This window comes from Cephus cinctus, unplaced genomic scaffold (genome assembly GCF_000341935.2).
Source record: "Cephus cinctus unplaced genomic scaffold, Ccin1 Ccin1_scaffold0025, whole genome shotgun sequence".
In the NCBI taxonomy this organism is placed as follows: domain Eukaryota; kingdom Metazoa; phylum Arthropoda; class Insecta; order Hymenoptera; family Cephidae; genus Cephus; species Cephus cinctus.
In genome coordinates this window covers 487,405-506,985 of record NW_014332773.1, presented here as the reverse complement: position 1 = coordinate 506,985, position 19,581 = coordinate 487,405, and the positions used below count along the sequence as shown (strand labels likewise).

Below are 19,581 nucleotides of genomic sequence, written 5' to 3'. Positions count from 1 at the left end.
TCTACTATGGGGCTCAGTTCTCGTATGGAGGTTCACTTTGCAGGATCCTACGACCAAACGGGACGAGAAGAAAGAATTTGGAATCAATGTGCACGCGGAATTTAGTGTGATTCGTGATAAAGATAAGAAAGCACATGGTGTCAAGCCTCTTGGAAAATGTATCTCTACCCTGTAAGTGTTATTCCCATTACGTATAACTGTCATGAAAACCTGAAGCTTTTAGTACAACAAAAAGAAAACAAGTAGTAAAGATAGATATAAAACAATTTACAGAGAATCATTATTTGCACTTAGTAACGACTGTAATTAAAAAATCATTCAAATTTGGAATGGTTTCCACGATCATTTTCGTGTTCATGGTTTTCCTTCAACTCTAATCGTTCTGGCATACCTTAAATTCTTTAAGGAGAACTGTGCAATTTGTTAAACAGGAAATGAGTGGCTTTAAAGCATCTATGAAATATATTGCGTATTTATATATTTTCTATAATTTTTATATTCGGACGTGGAATATTGATTTCGTACAGACATCTATAAGTGGATGTGAAAGTTTGTGAAGATTTGGTTCCGCGCACATTGAGTTCTTTCGTGTATTTCACGCAAGTTTGTATATGCGTGAATGTGTTTGCATACTTTCTATTCCTATTCTCATTTTTCCTTAATTTTTCTTTTTTCTTTTGTAGGTCGTCCTCTTTCTCTTAAGTTGGCCGTATGCAAGAGGATCGATTGACCTTGAGGAACAAGATGTTCACTTACAGGATCAGGTCGCTGTCGCTTCACAAGATACGACAAGGACACTGAAAACTGCCAAAAATAGTCACATCAAGGATCCAATATTTTTTGAAGGAAAACAGATTTTGGATTCGACGACTGTTCATTATGAGAATTCTAATGGTTTTATTCCTATAACACCTACGAACCGCCAACGTGAAACTCTGAATTTGAAGAATAAGAATATCACAGAAAAAGACATTGTTGATAGTCTCAATTCAACCTCTGATGGGCAAAACAAAATTCACGATGATCTCGAAAACGATCCCGCCTATTCGACAGAAGCGAGATTTTTCTTAAGCCTGGCACAAAACCTCTGGAATCGCAGATCTTTCGATACCGAAGAAAATCCGGATGAATTTGAATTGCTTAAAGTGAAAAACGACACACCAGCTGTTGCAAATTATCAAGAGTTTTACGAGAAATATCAAACAGATTCCAGTAGGGCCGACGATTTTGATAATAATTCCGGACGCTCATATGTTGCAAACTATGAACGAGATAGAAAACCACCGACTAATATCAGAGATAGAGTCAGGAACATTCAGAATTACATGACCAGCTACACGAGCAACGTACAGCATCCAAGCGGAAATCCATACGATAGATTCTATTCGTATAATAACTTAAAAGACAGTCAGATGAAAGATAATCATCAGCACGAAAAAGTTCATAACAATTACTATGCACAAGATAGTCACGGTTATGGCGATCAAAGAGGAAGTGGTGGCAGCCGGCAAACGGTAGCGCCGATTCCTTTGAAAATAAACTACGACACGACGGAGACAGTAAAAAAGCCGAAATTGTATAGTGTAAGGGAGCCATCGTCCACCGTGAAAAATCGACATAGAAATTCGAAACCAGTAATCGTTGTGGAACCGAGTGATTATAAGATGAACGTTAAGATCGGTAGCCAATCGACAAGAAGTCAAGCATCGGTGGCAGCACCATACAAAACCAGTAGTAGTGCCTCAGATAGTGTACAAGATGACTCCGCCAAGCATTATGCTCACGAGGCTTTATTTAATCGAGACGATGGTCATCACTACGATCGTACAGAGGAGTCAAAAGATTTTTCTGAAGAAAATGCAGAATACTTCGAGATCACCGAGAGACCCAGAAAAGTTCACAAGAGCAGGAGGAGGCCTTACGTTTCGGAAACTTCAAGAAGATTGCCCAAAGAGCATCGTGGAATAACTGAAGAGATATTTGAAGCGGAAGTGCCTAAAAAACGTCCCAATGCTTCTAAATCAAAAGCACATCGTCATAGGCCTAAGTCTAATATTTGGATTGACGAGGATAATCGTTCACAATTGCAAGAGGAAAGTTCTGAGGAGAGAAATTATGACGCTAGAGCGAAAGGAAGGTTTAATGTCGATATTACTGATACAAAATTTCAAAATTCTAAATCGAATGCTGTTAACTCGTGGACTCATCTTACACCGAATCTTGAAATATCTCATTCCAGTGGTATTGAAATTGATCAAATTGAAAAACCAAAACTCATTGTTCCGGTTAAGGTCAACCTCGTGCCGTTGGGTAAATTTGATCACGCTACGGCACTGGGGAACAGTCAGGGATTCGATATATCTAATGCAGTACTACAAAATTTTGTTACTGCCAATCCTGTTATCAATACCGTCACGCCTGTTGTAAATACGCCACAGTCGGTTATTAGTCACAATTTGCCTCCACAGAATACGCAAAAAAATGTGCAAAACGTGCAGAATCACAATTACGTGGTTGGCACACCAGCTTCCGCTGGTTCCCCAGTATCGGATGTAATTGTGGGTCAGAGTTCATTTCATAATCCTATACAGGCAGTCTTGGTACCGGAACAAAATGTTCAATCGAAATATTCTGAAAATTTACGACCTCAATACGTACATAGTACCGTGTCACCGGTATACGCAGTAACATCGAGTGGTCCTTCCAGTTTGCAAAATATTCCAGTGTCGAATTTCCAAAGTTCAGTAACACCACGACCGACATATACTGCCACAGCAAATATAGCATCCAATGTCCAACCAATGGCCGTGAATCAAGCTCAAGGCATTCACGCTGGTCCACATATTGTAATTTCCCAAGCGACACAACAACCCTTTGCTAATTACGCGCAGGCTAATGGTCCATTCCCATTGAATCAAAATATTCAAGTTAATTCGAATGGACTGCACGGTCAGAATTTAATTTCAAACGAGAATAGAAATGCTCAAACTGTGCAAATTGCTTCAACAATTCCGAATCCGCATGTAATTTCGAATATTAATTTATTAACGGCGGAATCGCAAACTAAGAGACAGCAAACTTCTCTTGATGCGAATGGACAATATTTCACTTCCGCTGGTCATTCTGTATCAAATAATGGTCAAAAGCATACAAATGGCTATGAGAATAACGGCAACTTTTACCTTCAATCCAACGTACCAATTATCAAGCCTCAATTGCATGAGAATTTCTATCAATCATTCAGGGACGACAACTTAACTCCTAGAATTAAAACTTACGTTCAGAATGCTCACTTAGCACCTACTCAAGTCCTTCAGCACGCTGGGAATTTGAATAATCTGAATTTCAATAATCCAAACGCGTTCGTGCCCACCGAACAAAATGTTCAGAATTTTCAAAATTTTAATTTCTCGGGACAAAAGAATAGAGATCAGAACCAACAAATTCTTAAAGCAGCGAACGATATTTTTGAGAATACTTTAAAGCAGTTACAGCAATTACAAAAAAGTCAAAATGTAAAGACGAATAGAGCTCCTAATCAAAGTTATCGAACCAATGACAACGTAGGAAGTAATAGCATTCAAAATTCGGCGAATGCGTTTTCGCCAACATCAGGTAATTTTGCAAGAGCTCAGCTACCTAACGTCGGCAGACAGAATGTTGAAATATTAAATCCAAACATAAAACCAAGTCCTATTGACCTAACACTTTTCAATCCATTTGAATCTATTGGTAATTACCCTACACTGTTATCCACACCCATTCCAATTTATAGTACGAGTTTTGCTGTGACCTCAAAGCCTATCTTATCAACAACCGTAGAATCGATCGGCCTGCAAAAGTATGTCGATTCGTTAACTGAAATCGGAGCAAAAGCTAATAGTGCAAAGTTAGATTTGAAAGGTTCAGCATCGCAGAATCACGGCGCGGAACGACCTTTGTTTAATCCAATAAATTTTGTGCCTAATGTCGATTTGATTAAGAATCAAAGACTCTTAAATAGTAAATTAGCGCTTAATGAGCCTTTATTACATAATTTGAACTTAGTACCATTAGTGCCGGGTGGTAATTTTTTCAAAAATTCATTTGGATCACATACTGATCTTTTCAATAAACCAAAATTAACTTCCGATTTGGAAAAATATGCCGAGGAGATGTTTAAAGAATCTTTAAAAACAATTTACAACTCGCAAAAATGGAATAATGATAGGCAGGCTCAGCAGGACAAGAATATAACTGACTCTATAGAAGTTTCGAAATTAAAGAATGAAATGCTTTTCAAAAATTCATTTCCGGATATTAAGCAGAGCAAAGAAATATTGGAAGCGCATTTCTCTGAAAATAAATTACGCGCAGTTGATGTTTCTAAACAGTCTGAACAAAAGAAAAATTTGAATGACGCAAAAAAAACCGAATCTCAAAATGTCGATGTTGACCAGTTGTTCAAAAATGATTTTAAGATTCACTCTCCAGAGTCCAAGGAGCCTATTCATATTTATTATGACAGACCTCAAAACGGACCTAATAGACCCCCAAGTGATTTAGGCCAATCAATTTTCGGAAACGGTAACAGTAATGATTACAGAAACAAAAACTTTCCTAATCACTTTTTGACACCACCAAAACCAAATTCCTTCATTTCTAAAAGTCCTTTTCATGACAAAGTTGTTAAGAAGAGACCCGGTCCAGGGCAGGGTCCAAACCCTTTGCGTTTTAATAATTTCGAAAAAGGAAATTCCCGGCCTATTTCAAGACCGAACGGTCAAAAACCTTTTAATTCTGACGTTGCAGCTAGTAATAATTTGGGAATCCATGTGGAGGGTCCGCGCTTTGAAGCCTTTCAAGGTAGACCACCGTATGAAAGCGATAACGGAAATTTCGAGTCACGTCCAAAACCGTATTCGGATTATTCCCAAAATTCAAAGGATTTTACTACTTACCCCACTTTAACAACTTCTACTCCCGAACTGGAGCACTTTGCATCACCAAATAAGTTGAAAAAATCAAATCATGAAATTTACGACATAAATCATCCCAGAACTCAGAATCTACTTGGTCTGCTCATGAAGAACAAGCAGTTGCCAAGTGGAAATTCAGAAAATTACTTTCGGGATAGAGATGAATTAAAACACTATTTTGAGAACGAGAAGCGTCGATTACAGCTTCAATTTTACGATGATTCGTTAAAAAATTTCCAGAAGAAATCAGACAAGAGCGAGGCTGCGCTGAAAGCGAAATTACCTAACAACGAACGTAAGAATTCGTGAACGTTTAATGGGCGGAATTACAAATATGGCAAAATACAGCATAATCATGCAAATAAACAAATTTCTATCTTTAAATTATAAAATAGTATTATATAATACGCGATATAGTAACATAAGTAGAGTTAACGAGTTCATTATGAACCTATGACTGAAAAATTTGTAAGAGCTATATTGTATAACGTCGATTTGTGTACATAATAAATTAGAAATACAGGCTTTGTGAATTATTTCGAGTCAATGTGATTTCTTATTCTGCCAAATGCCCTCGAGTCTATGAATATTTGTTCATCGTTGAAGGTAACGGAAGAAAGGAATACGAAGACGTTGTGTAAATTTAAATTCGATAAACTAAAGCTAATTTTCATTTACCAAGGACCTTTGCAAGATTCCGAAATAATTTTCGATATTTTCGTGCGCTCCTTCACTATATAAATCAATCCGTCAAATGTAACTCGTTTCACTTTACCACGACGTTATATCTATCAACCTATCCCTCTATATAACAAGTAATACAAAAAGGTAAATTGCACAATTTGCAAAGATTTCATAAGAGAAGATAACAAGCAAGAAACTAGAGAAATTTTCTTTTCTTCCACGTAACTTGTCGCATCATTATATTGTACGTTCCGACTCCAAATGTTGCTAGAAAAATTCGGCACGTCGTAGAAAATTTTTTAATTCATTAAGTGATGACATGAAAATACAAAAATAGTTTATGAAAAAAATTTTAATTCTCCAGGTTAACGTAATCTTCATGGGTACTGCGCACTTGAGAAAAGTTTTTAAAATGCCATTCTTTAGTAAAATTCATGTGTTCCGGATGGTTGGCTTCTCTAGTTTGAGCGTATTGCCCACGTTTCGCAAGCGTTCCAGTCTTGCATTATCAGGGCTAAGGAGCTCCGATACTGGAATTCCCTATTTTTTCAGGAAGTCCTTAAATACTGGTATTCGTTGTTCCGGAATACTGGAACAACTGACCTGAGATATTAATTGACCAGCTGTTATATGTATATTATATGTGTGCTTATATATTATATAATAGAGAGCTTCAGTATCGGAGCTCCCTCAGCCCTGATGATGCAGACTGAAACGTTTGTGAAACGTCAGCAATACGCTGAAACTAGACGAGGCAACCATCCGGAACCCATGAATTTTACTTATGATTTTGACCGCAAAAGTCTCAAAACTGAAGCCATTCTCTATTCAGGTCAATGTTACAGTTTGTAATGTGGAGTTACAAGCTGGAGGGTGTTCTGCTTAGGAATAATCGAAAAATGAATGAACAGGACGAAGAGTGGGTTCGTTGATACAGTGGTTAGTACCCTGACTTGGCAGTCTGTAGGTGTCGAGTTCTATTTCCGATTAGAACTTTTAACTTTTTGGAACTTCCATCGAGCACTTCCTGCCGGCACGAATTACAAATAAATTACAACCAGAGCGTCCAATCAACCCCTCATAACTTATCGAGTAATTTCTGTGAAGGTGTAGGTGAATTCCGACAAGTTTACTTGTTTTTGCATTGGCTAAGCACGACTAATTCTTAGTTCCTTGAACCATTACTCTCCTCGAATTTTTTGTTCACGATCAATCGATCACACAGTGTTTTTGCTGAGATTGTCAAGTTCCTCGAATAACTAATTTATAAGTAAAATATGTGAAAAGGAACTACTAACATTTCTCGTTGGTGAAAGTTGGTCGATTGATTTTTCAAGATCCTTTATTCCCCTTCGAAATAATTCATTCTATGTTGTATGATCAAAGTATGGAGAAATCTAAAAAATTCTTGTATAAAAGTCAAATGTACTCCCTGGGATCCCCACGGGGAAACTCTTTGCAAAAAAATCAGTATTTATGAAATGACTCTCTGTGATACCGTTATGTCGCCGAAAGATGTTCCTAAACTTTTCATGTTTTTAGATTCAACAGTAGTTACCTCAAACTACAAAAAGAAAAATTAAGAATAACAAAATGGACAATTGTGACGCGTCGGTAAAATACAACATCATGAACACCAGTTTCCATTGTTCTTCTTTCTTGATATACATTTAATTCTTTCTGTACTCATTGGAAATAAGAATTTTTTAACACTACAATATTTAATTTTCGAATTACGTACTTTGCAAGTTAAAAGTCTTTATTTCATATGCGTACAAATTTAACGCGACATCTTACAGGATCTTGATTGATCTCGAATTACGTCGATATAGGGTGACTTCACAAGAGAATGGAAATGCCCCAGTAAATGGTTTTGTTAACGTAAATTATATCTATAATATACATATAAAGATTTTAGCACGTGCGTCTATTCACACGATGTTTCGCTAAAAAAATAAACAATCAATTAGATTTTCCGCCTCTGGCACACCATTCTATCAACAATAGGAATCCATAGATTCCATAGCGATGGATTGGTTAATGACGACAGAGAAAAATGGTCACAACCGCTAAAATTTCCATTCACCGTAAAACTCCCAGATACCATTGGCGATATCTTTCGGAACAAAAAACTTAATACAAAAGCGTTTGGCTATTCTCGATAATTCCCATAGAAAACTAACCATCTCAAATTTATTCAAACGTGTTTAACATTTCTACAAAAAGTCTCCAATTGCTTATAATCCGTCCACATTTTTTAAATCATCCGTTCATCAAATGAGTATACATATATCTGCTACTTATAAAAAAAGAACTTTTCTTCTCAGAAGATAATGACAAAAGGTAAACGTCAAAACGGGAAAGCTGCAACTTGCTACTCCAACGTCCTTCTGCCACTGTGGTCGTGTCTGATGCCACTTCATGCCACATCTATCAGCGAGAGGCGAAGAGATTTACTGCGGTATTTCTTAGCGCTTTTTGTCACTTTTAGGAAAGTCTTGTTCTTTCCATTGTCTGGCATCAGTTGACCAGGAATATAAAAGAGCACGAGGTATCGATACCTGGCAGTGAGAATCGATCTCTGGGATTTATACGTTCTACCAAATGGATACTATGATGGTACGTTAGTTTGGAGTTTATTAAATAATTTTAAAAATTCAACGGCAATCGAGGAGACATTAATGATCAATGTCACTGCGTCATATTAAATGAGCTCAGTTTTTGGAATTGTGATTATTCAGTTAAAGTGATGGTAATAATATAGTTTGAAGACATTGATATAACCTGTGATAATTCATTGTGACAACTGTATTCTTGTAATAAACCAATAATTAATGTCTTGATCTAATGGTTGTTCATATTTTATTATTATAATATTATTTTCTATCGTTGCTTCTTATTGATTACCGTAATTTCATTTAACAATAAGTACGTTCTTTCATATCGTATGGTAATGATCGATTTATTATATTTTGTTTGCAGATATTTCACACGACACTGTTGTTAGTTGTTGCGACGTCAATACTTGGTGCGTCGACTTCTACGACGACGACAACTACATTAGCACCGTCTACAGTTCCTGCATCAGGAAAAACAAAACGTGGCATTGCAGGACTTGGAACTAATATCTTTGCCAATCACGGTGTGCTCCATGTTAGACAATATAATCCCGAAGTAGCGAGTTCACTAACGGTCCATGATGGTACATCTTCGTCTCATCCAAGTCCTGGATCACACTCTGGTTATAATGGCGCAAGAGTAGCGACGCAAAGCAGTCCTCAAAGCAATCAAAATTACGCAACGACCACTCAATCTCAAAACAGTCGATCATCGAACCAAAATTCTGGTTACAATCCTCAGAGGCAAAGTTCTGGTTATACCAATGCCAATTATGGGTCAATCCCTCAGAACGTTTACTATTCTGTCCCTGCTCAGAATGGCAATCCATCATCTCCATCGTCCTACAGTGCATATACAGCATCTCCGAATACTCAACAAGGTCAAAGTCAGCAAAATAGCTACGGACAGGATAGCCCCATTAGCACACCGTATTTTGCGAGTTATTCAAATTCTCCAACTATCTTGAAGATCGTCGCCGAGAACTCGAGGCCCTTGACCCAGTTAAAGAGCGGTCTCGTTCAGAGCCCAGTGTCTCAGGCGACCATTCCGAAGATTCAAGGTCAGGCAGTTTACGCTCCTAATCATCAGAACTCCTTCACGTACGATAAACAACTAGGAGCTTATTCGAATAACAATGTTGGAAGTTATCCTAGTTATTCGGAACTAGGTCAAACCTCGTTCTATGGTAATCAGAATTCACCAACTTCTAATTCTCAACAAGTTGTGCAGACTCCGATTTACAAGAATAGTCAAACCGCTCCAAGAAATCCTGAATATTCTCAGATATATGCTCCTCATCATCAGAGCGCTACTCAATTTACTCCGATTATTGGAAACTATGAAAAGCTGGTTCAAAATCCAGCACCATATAATAATGTTCCAACTATTAATTTCAATGGCAAGAAAGTACCACTTCCGGTTATTCAGCTGCAGAGCTCTCAAGATTTTCCAGGATTCGCTGAAGCCATTGAAAGTCAGCCATTGCTCTTGGGTTCAGGAATCGATTACCAGGCCCAACCGAATTTGGCGTTCGACTTTAATTTCGGTAGTAAAACGGTACCTCAAGCTGCTACTAATCCATTGCCTTTCTTAGCACCAGCTGGAGCTTACACTGGTCGATCCCAAGTTCAACCTGTTCAAAGTGCTAGCAGTACTCCTCAGATTCCTCAGTATCAAGGGGCTAGTATCGATAGTTTTCCTAAATATAATACTGGTAAACCAGCTGCTACTTATGAGGCCTTGAAATCTCAACCCCAACTTCAATTTAATCCAAAACCTGCTCAGCCTGCTAATACTCATCACTCCGTTACTCACCATTCGAAGCCTTTCGAAGAAAGTCGTGAGGATGTTGAAGTCATTAATAAGAAAAAACCAGCACCACCGCCAGAGCACGACGATGAAGAACTTGATGAAGGTTCTTAATTATTTCTTTTACCATTTTTATATATTCTTATGTACCAAAATAGAAAGTAATTTTTATTTGAATCTTTAGGATACAGGGGAATTGAAAGGGAGTATAGAAATCCCAGTGACGAGGATGACGAACCCCGTCATGGCAGATACTTTAAGGAATCAGAATCAGAAGGCGACTTCAAACCGTCCAGATCCTTCCCATACAAATCTTATGACGAAAAGTTCGGAAAATACTCCAAATCTACATCTGATGATGATTCAGAATATAGACCCGTGAAAAAGTACAGACACCAGCCTCTCGAAGACAATGATGATCATGATAGTCGTTCCACGAGATATAACGCGGATTACAGCCTTCCGAAATCACGTCGTCATAGATATGAGGATGAAGATGAAGAAGAAAGTCGAAGAAACGAAAGACGCGAAGAGCCTGAAGAGGAAGATGACCGCGGCAGTTCTCCGAAAGCTTATAGTAATTTCGGGGAAGAGTTAGAGCGGGAATTTGAAGAGTCATATAAAAAAGAGCTACCTAAAAACAGTAAATAAATAAGAACGGAATATTATACCTCTTTACGTATATCATATAAAAATTACATTTTAATTCTTCATTGCAGGATACGTACACGAAAAGGAAGTTCCTGAAATAGATGAAGCTTCATACACGTCCAACAGTTACTCACGCCAAAACGCTCCAAAATCATCAAGAAATTCACATAAGGGACAGGGTCAACACCAGGCCAGTCATGATGAATCTGAAGACAGTAAGGAATACGGAAGTCATTCCAGTCACAAATACCGGAAGGCTCCAAAAGGTCACAGGGACAGTGAAGGTTATGGTTCCAGTAGTTATTACAAAAGAGCACCTAAGGTAGTCCATGAAGAATCATTTGGTTACAAAAAGCCAGATGGTGAATCATACTCAAAATACGTCAAAGGTCCCGATGGTACTGAGAGGTACTCAAAAGTAAAGAAAGGTCCTAAAGAGGACTCTTACGTCCATGCAGCGCGTAGTTCGCATAAAAATAATACACCGAAAAAGGGCGACGCTGCGTCCTATCAGAACGGCGATTCCTACTCGTATTCTAAAGGAAGTAGCTGGAAATCCGATAAGAATGCACCGGATGCCTCCGCTGATTCACACGGATATTACAGCGGCATTACGAAAACTTTGGCTCAACCCGATTCGAAATCCAGTTTTCACGCCCCCAGTATAAATCGGGGCAAATTCCGCTACTCAAGGAGCGAAACAATCGTTCGAGATCTGACGGGGATTTAATGGGTATGGAATACTATCGATAAACAATTGCGACCTAAAACAAACTGTTAATTGTAGCTACGAAGGTGGTGATAAGCCCGATCAGAATGAAGTAATTATTGCTAAGTTAAATTTAAGATAATATGGGAATAGTTATATAAATTGAAGGGATCTTACGCATTTTGCTCAAAATAGAATAGCGAGTATATTTAATTTTATTACTGTTTTTTATATGCATATGTTGATTTTACATTTTATTTAATTATTCAGCAAATTCAAACGAATTGCACAGACCTATGAGCTCGATTGAAAAAAAATTGAACTGCAATTTCCTAGCTTTAAACGATGTATGGTACAGTATTATGTCCATTGTTATTTAATTAATATTTACTTTCTATATTTGTTAAGTTTTCACTGTTATCCTTCTTTTGTATTATATATTATATCAATTTTTAAATAAATATTTTTTACGAATTATGAAATAACGTGAAACTATTTATCATTCATACAAAAAATAATTTTTATTCATAACGTATTACTGTACTTATTATTTTATGCTTTGAAAACAGGAAGCGTTAATTTGAAAACGTTCATCCTAGATGAATTTTCTACATTCCAAGATAAGATTCCAATCTTCGTTCATTGGCTAGTGTCTCGTAAGTGGATTGAAGAGATTGTGCTTGAGAGCCATCGCCCAATCGTCATTAGACGAACAACACCTATAATTTTGTCCACGATACGCGTGATTTTTCAAAACTTTTAATAGTTTTAATTAATCTTGTGATTATCTAGACAACGAAGAGGCCTTCTTCCGTGTTTTGCAACGTATAAAAGCACTGAAGCAATATGGTGGAAGCATCAGTACCATCACCAAGATTCCAGTAAGATGAAGACTGTTTCTATGGTATAACACAGCTACAAAGTCTACTAGTAAACTCTATATATCCTTTACAAAAGTTCTCTCCTTTTGATTATTCCGATTAATTTAATTTCAGCTTATTCTGAGCTTTTCTTTGGCCGCGGCCATGGACTCAAAAACGACTTTATTGGATTCGACGAAAAAAGGGAAAAGGGGTGTAGCACTATTCGGACCAGCAGCATATGACGTTTTTGGAGTTGTACCAGCTTTTGCGCCTACCGGATGGTCACCAACAAGTTTTGGAAATGGAGGGTGGAATGTTCCAGGCGTTGATCTTGCTTTGGGACAAGTTCAGTTGCAAGCAACTCATAATATCGCTCTTCAGGTAAGAGAGTCTTTCTATATCAGTATTTATTAAGTAGGCTTTAATCATTTACAGTTAAATTTTTTGTCGAAAAGGCTCTGAAGGATCCACATCCTGGAACGCCCAGTATTGCGTATTCTCCTGAAGTGGTACGAGCTATTCAGGAAGCGAAGGATGCGAATCACAATGTGCTCCTGGCGCAGCACAGGGTTGCTGAAGCAAAGCAGACGGCTCATCTTCAGCAAAAAATTGCACTCGCTAAAGAAGCAGCTGCAAGAGAAGCTACTCATAGGTATTATCGATTTATTCGTCACTGGTATTATGTTATAATCATTACATCCTATGTTGTGAAGGTCTGAGGAGATTTCGGCAAATGCTCAAGCCGAAGCAAGAGCCAGTGCTAAGCAGTTGGTAGCTCTTCAGCAAAGATTGGCAACCTTGAAGGATGCTGTTGCTGCTGCACAGAGGGTGGCTGCAGCTAGAGAGACTGCTGCAGCTGCGGCTATTCAGAGATCAGCTTCGGAAACAGCCGCAGAATTACGAAAACAGGACGTAGACAAGCAGATTAATCAAAGCGAAGAAGAAGCAAAGGTAAATTATAAAATGATATAGTCATAAAGCTATATTTAAAATATTAATAATACAGTATCCGGCTACAATTATATTTTAACAATTTTAGGCAAAAGATATAGTAGCGGCAAAGGAAAACGCGATTGCTAACGCCCTGCAGCATCCAGCTGTAGAAAAACCATCGTATCATCCATGGGGTTAACTACGTAACGTCATCGTCGTATAAAGCTCAAAATATTCATTTGTTATGAAACACATAAAAAACAATCACACATAACCATATCATACGGTGTTGGATCGTTAAAGGGCATTTATGTAATAATACTCTAGTTTTTATTTGTTACCAATAAACCATAATTTGCATATATCGTGTACCTTATTTTAAAGACAAATTAGTGTCATTAAAAACTATCATCTGCTACTGGTGATTCAATAATTTTATACAATTTTCTATTACATCAAAGACTATTCAAGTTTTAAAATCCATATAATTGGTGTCTAGACTTCGTCAAAACAGAATCTCTCGGTTTCTTAGAGATTCAATTAAAGAAAAGCGTTGAGAGGGCAGACAATGACATTGCCCGAACCGAGAGCAGCGGGTAATGCCAGTGAAAGTGATCAGTATACCGTTCCATTGCACGGTACAGTTGGTAAGGAAGGTAAGGTCAGTGTCCAGTTACGTGAAACATATCGTTCGACTAGCATCCTGTATCTAAGAAATCTTTAGAGTTCAGATTTTTCAATAGTGTTCAACCAATCGTTATCCTCAAGCCGATACTATCTAAGCCTTTTACTGCTATTCAAGACAGTTTTGCCTGATTTTAATCGAAAATAGGAAAACGAGGTCAATGTTTTACTTAAGTTTGACTCGTGGATGAAAGTAAATTCGAGCTGTTAACTTTCAACGTTTATGGCAGAATATAAATCAGATGTATCATCTCGCCGGATAAATTGGAGATGAAAATATAATAATTTTTTAGAAACACTAAATAGTAACGAATGGAGAGTAGTCACGCGGTTACAAAATTCAATATCAGAGATGAATTTTAATCTAAGTTTTGAGCAGGTGTATGTTGATTATTGTAAACATGAAAAATTACAAGAAGTCGCTTTATTTGGTCGCTTGTGGCAACTTTAATCTCAATAAACACAACTAAGGAGGTGCATGGTAGTTATAATCGTCGAGGTCTCCTCCTTTCACGCTGGACCGGATGGTACTTTCATCTTTCTGTTTTTTGGTTTTTTTCTTTACCTTCTCTACTAGTGCTATTTTTATTTATTTTCCTTTCATTTTGTGTCTGTGTGTAAGTTACTCTCACTGAATCCGCTTCAGGTGGTCAATTCATCTTTGGGCAGAAAGCATTGCAAGCTAAGAATTTAGGTATAAGAGATATTCAGAAAAGCGAGGATTGAAATAATATCATTAGAATAAAATAGGTCAAATAAGAAAGCATAGAAAATCAAAATGTAGTTATGAATATTCACTGTTCAAAAGTCTTCCGGCCTATGGCGATTGTCTCATCGATACTTCCTGTAGGAATCAATAGAGCATGGAACATATACTCTGGATATAAATCTCGATTATTTCCAATATTCCTAGAGTATTGTGGGCTGCGAAATAAGTTTGCCGAGTGTTTTTGTTATATTTCACTATGGAGGTATCGGTGTGTCGCAAAAAAAAACGATTAAAAGAAACACACTTTCATTGGTGTAGTTGCGTTCAGCTCCGAAGAAAGCCCAACCGAAAGAATAGATTGGGCGTTCACCAAGATTACATTCTACACCTTCACGAGTCGAAAGGAGTCTTTCGATTTCGCGAAAGCAATCATGGGAATGGATTTCAACTGCAGGTCAGAAAATTATCAAACCAGCGTCTAAAATTACGTATGCGTATTCAAGTCCGTTTTAAGTTACTGCGTGCGTTTACGCATGTTTTAGGACCGTTTTGCGAATCGGATATACACGCAGGTCCGGTTTCCAAGACGGCCGAACCCCGTTGCAGGAGGGGAGAAAGTGATACCTATAAAAACGAACGGTCCATTGGTAGCAACGCGTAGTGTCCCATTGGATCTCCAGCGATTTGATATTATATTAAAGGAATTTGGAAAAATGTTTTTGCCAGTAAGTTAAATTATCATATGGTGTTATATCGGTGATTTACTCTAGAAAGCTGTACGATGTCTTTCAAACCTTTTTATGCTCGGCGGATACCGGCGAAAGGGAATAATCTGCGTAACACTAGATCCGAACTGAACTACATTCACTGGGACTTTTTCCGTTCCTTTTTCTAAAAGCACAGTTTTTAGATAGACTTTTATTAGTTCTTTGTCATAGAGGCACAAATCGATCGATCGCATGAGGCTCGTATTAGAGTACGTATACCAAAGTAACGTTTGTCATATTGGAAAGGATGACTATACTCTTGCGCTATATTTGTGAGGCGTGTTGATGAACCAAATTTCTTACATTTAATCATTGATTGCGCATAATTCCGTAGACCGACATTTCGGGTCTTGAATTTTGACTTGAAATTGCCCTCGTCATTTACTGTTTACAATTTTATATAAATAACGACAAAAATAAAATTTGTTTGCAGGAGAAAGATAAGAGAAAATTGTAGCAACGGCATACGTTTTTCATACATGTTTCTAATTCCAGATCATTACAATTTTTTTACTGGCTAAAACCACCTTAGCTAGTGACATAGAAAACAATGGCGGTTGGCAAGCGTAAGTTAATGAATAATTACTTAACGACATCGTTCATTATTTACAATTAATTAGTAACAAATAATTCTTCATCTGATTATTTAGAGTATCTGGACCTAGCGCATATGGATCAAGTCACGACTTAGGCGCGTCAGGCGGTAACATCCAAAGTTCGTACGGTCAGCAAAGTGGAGGTTTATACAGTTCATACGACTCGTACGGCTCATCAAGTGGATATGGACATTCCGGATATGATGGTGGATTGGGCGGTGGTCACGTTCAGCATCATTACGCACAGGCAATACCAATCAGTCAGCATATCGAAGTCACGAAACCAGTGGTTGTCCCAGTTTACAAAGATATCGGTAAGAAGTGGTGCATTAGTCAATTTGAACTTCTCTTAATCGTTTCAGTACCCTACTAATTGTACTCTTGATTGTTCTTCGTACTAGGTGTTCCGGTAGCGCAACCAGTAGCAATAGCTGTACCTCATCCAGTCGCTGTTGGCGTAGCACAACCTTATCCAGTTCATATACCGGTCGCCCACCCGGTAGCGATTCCGGTGGTTAAGACAGTTGCTGTACCGGTTGAGAAGAAGGTGCCGTATCCAGTGGAGAAAATCATTCCTGTACCTGTTGAAAAGCACATACCGATCACAATCGAGAAGCACATACCTGTACCTGTTGAAAAACCATATCCTATTCACATTCCAGTTTACAAGCACGTTTTTCATCGTGCTAAAAGTTACGGGTGGTCCCATTAGTACGAAGGTTATTTTTTGTCAAACCTCTGTGTCCTCTCATACTTCTGAATATCAGTCGTTTTCATGTGCACTTATCAAATTCTTGATGAAACGTGTGCATTGATATCATGCGAGCTTGTCGAAAGTTCCACTTACATTTTGAGAGGATATATTAGGGTACTGCCATAAACCGTTAATGGTGTCGTGGAAGATTGCAGCTTTTACGTGTATTAAGTTATGAAGCGCAAGCGTCGTGCTTGCGCGGTTACTTGTTGTGTATATATACATTGTTGTATTGTATTTCTGTACGAAATAAATGTTCACTTTTAAGAAAAATTCGTCGAGTGTTTACCTTTGTTATGTATTTCGACTCTGTTTGAGAAAGTGATGTTAAACGTAAAGAAATCAACCAATCAGTATGTAGTACTGTCCCCTCGGAGGGGGGAGGGGGGACGTTATTTTGTGCGTGAAGGGCTTAATGATTGGTCCATTACTAAATTTTATTACAATGATTTTTTTTATTATTGATGATGAGAGTTTGTTATTTAATTACTATAATTATCTGATTGCTAATTAAAAGATAACGGAGATCGCCGGTAGTGGCCTTAAGAGGGTTTCGTTATGCTCTCTTCACATGGTGTACTAAATACCATCGTGCGTGGGTATAGTACTCGGCTACCATATTTACTACTGGATGACTACCGAGTGTCACTTGTACATTTTGTTAGTGATAGAATCTAAGTATAACAATTTTAATAGCACGTTAGACAGCGACCAACAATTACACAATTAACGTCATCTCATAAATTATTTTGCATCGACAAATAGTGCGCTATACGCTTTTCACTTGTATAAGCCAATGATGTATACGACGTACCAAACTGTTTCTCGAAAATCCAAATATGTTTATAATACATATAGAAATTAATTACCCTGAAGGATAGTCAGCTCGTTAAATTCAGTTTCTCGTGGGACCAATTAATCGAGAGAATCTAAATGGGTTTATTGCTAAATGAAGTTCTGAACCATAAAGTCATTCCATAATATAATTATTAAGTTTGTGAGATAACAGTCTTCAGAGGAATGTATGTATTCAAACAATAGAACATGACGAACGTGTAAAACTGAACGAATAGGGGTTACAAAAATTGTCCAGTTCTCCAATGCGAAAGAAGGATAAGGGACGGGTCTAAATTTATTAAGCTAAACACTCACTTGAACTGGAAGAAGAAATGTCATTCGCAATATTCATAGAGTGCACGAGCGAAATGGACATTTATTATCAAAACAGAGTATGTCGAACGAATGGGAAAGTATTGAACTCTCTGTAACGCGATTTTCGTATTATATCCGCTGACTAAGTCAGTTCCGTGGCAGTGAAAGGCTGCCCGGTATATTAAGACGAGAAATGCTCGAAGATGTATCAGTCGTAGAAGCTACTTCTTCTACTAACAACATCCCCGGTGTACAGCCCAAAACCCACGTGCTTAGCCATGAACAGAATCGTGAGTAATCGTAAGGAAATACGTGCAGGAGATTTGATAAGGATTATCATAACAAACGGATACATCAACGCTCTTCAAATTATTGCACTATAATATTTGCCATTGTAAACTCAAGAAAATTATTCTTGTCGAAATTTAATAACTCCCAAAAATCATAAAAACGAGAATCTTTTTACAGCTAATAATTATTTCTAATTTTTTAACGGAACAACGGTTCAAAGTTTTATTATAATATAATCAGACTTAATCCATTGTGCAGGTACTACTTTCTCTGCTATCCCTGGCAGTGGCTGCACCAAATCCGTATATCTTCAACCAATATGGAGGTCAGGATCTCATGCATCAATTCACTGAGCAAGTCAAGAGGTCTGACCATGAACAGCTGAATGCTGGAGGTTCTGAGGGAGGTTACGGTGTAGAAAATTATGGAGGATATGACGGTTCATCTGGTCACCTGGAATCTGCTGGTGGTTACGATGCAGGTCATTCCGGAGGTCAAAGCTTCCACGGCTTTGGTGATGGAGGTCAACAGAATTATGCTGCCTTTGGAGGCTTCTCCGGAGGTCATAGCGGTGATGATGGCGGTCACGGAGGTGCTGGCATCTCTCTCGATTCCGGTCATAGCTACGTTCACAGTGTTCCTGTTTCCGAACACGTGGAGGTTACCAAGCCTGTGGTTGTTCCCGTTTACAAGGAAATTGGTAAGATGCTTGATCACGAAGTTAACGAAGTGAAACAAAAAATATTATCCGCAGTAACTGTTTTCTCGATCGTTAAACTGATTTTTCTTCTCGTAGGTGTTCCAGTTCCTCATGCGGTGAAGATCAACGTTCCACACCCTGTGGCCGTAGGTGTTCCCCAGCCTTACCCTGTTGCTGTGCCAGTAGCTCAACCCGTGCCGATTCAGATCATTAAGACCGTTGCTGTACCCGTCGAGAAGAAGGTGCCTTATCCTGTTGAGAAGCACATTCCGGTACCTGTGGAAAAGCACGTGCCCATCAAGATTGAAAAGCACATACCTGTTCCTGTCATTAAGCCTTATCCCATTAGAATTCCTGTCTACAAAACCATCTACCATCACGCTAAGAGCAGTCATTAAACTGCAAGGGTCAGGATCTTATTTTTAGTCGAAGTTGAACGTCGGCCACATCATCGGGGAATATGACTTCAAATTCATGCAGTTCCTTGCTTTGGGATACCCGAGAAAGTCAATGGAACCCCATCGATATCTGTTCTGGTTGTTAAGTTTTCTATGTGCTGTTGTTTTGTATATATTATGTTACGCTATGAGATTGTTGTTCAGTTTTTTATACACAGTTTTTAAATAAAATTTATACAAAATATACTTACCGCATTCTTAGTTTTAGGTGAAAGTTTCTGAGTTTCTCGTGAAATTCACTTCT

At 38.0% G+C, this 19,581-nt stretch overlaps 5 protein-coding genes across 5 annotated transcripts; all 5 read left to right on the top strand.

Annotated features, from left to right (window-relative positions):
- Nucleotides 1-35: 35 nt before the first annotated feature.
- On the top strand, nt 36-5,475 carry LOC112494255 (protein PF14_0175-like). The gene is made up of 2 exons (XM_025084360.1): nt 36-171; nt 684-5,475. The coding sequence occupies exons 1-2, from the start codon at nt 157-159 to the stop codon at nt 5,265-5,267; spliced, it is 4,599 nt and encodes a 1,532-aa protein (XP_024940128.1). The 5' UTR covers nt 36-156; the 3' UTR covers nt 5,268-5,475.
- A 2,695-nt stretch (nt 5,476-8,170) lies between these two features.
- Nucleotides 8,171-11,898, top strand: LOC107266857. The gene is made up of 4 exons (XM_015737807.2): nt 8,171-8,261; nt 8,625-10,176; nt 10,255-10,713; nt 10,790-11,898. The coding sequence occupies exons 1-4, from the start codon at nt 8,247-8,249 to the stop codon at nt 11,449-11,451; spliced, it is 2,688 nt and encodes an 895-aa protein (XP_015593293.1). The 5' UTR covers nt 8,171-8,246; the 3' UTR covers nt 11,452-11,898.
- Nucleotides 11,899-12,298: 400 nt separating this feature from the next.
- LOC107266797 lies at nt 12,299-13,577 on the top strand. The gene is made up of 5 exons (XM_025084405.1): nt 12,299-12,334; nt 12,426-12,674; nt 12,749-12,945; nt 13,007-13,244; nt 13,333-13,577. Exons 1-5 carry the CDS (start codon nt 12,317-12,319, stop codon nt 13,423-13,425), a joined length of 795 nt encoding a protein of 264 aa, XP_024940173.1. The 5' UTR covers nt 12,299-12,316; the 3' UTR covers nt 13,426-13,577.
- Nucleotides 13,578-15,265: 1,688 nt separating this feature from the next.
- LOC107266862 (zinc finger protein 512B) lies at nt 15,266-17,009 on the top strand. Its single transcript, XM_015737821.2, has 4 exons — nt 15,266-15,344; nt 15,882-15,952; nt 16,037-16,296; nt 16,384-17,009. The coding sequence occupies exons 1-4, from the start codon at nt 15,333-15,335 to the stop codon at nt 16,692-16,694; spliced, it is 654 nt and encodes a 217-aa protein (XP_015593307.1). The 5' UTR covers nt 15,266-15,332; the 3' UTR covers nt 16,695-17,009.
- Nucleotides 17,010-18,049: 1,040 nt separating this feature from the next.
- LOC107266850 (glycine-rich protein DC9.1) lies at nt 18,050-19,523 on the top strand. Its single transcript, XM_015737794.2, has 3 exons — nt 18,050-18,178; nt 18,438-18,879; nt 18,976-19,523. Exons 1-3 carry the CDS (start codon nt 18,167-18,169, stop codon nt 19,275-19,277), a joined length of 756 nt encoding a protein of 251 aa, XP_015593280.1. The 5' UTR covers nt 18,050-18,166; the 3' UTR covers nt 19,278-19,523.
- Nucleotides 19,524-19,581: the final 58 nt, after the last annotated feature.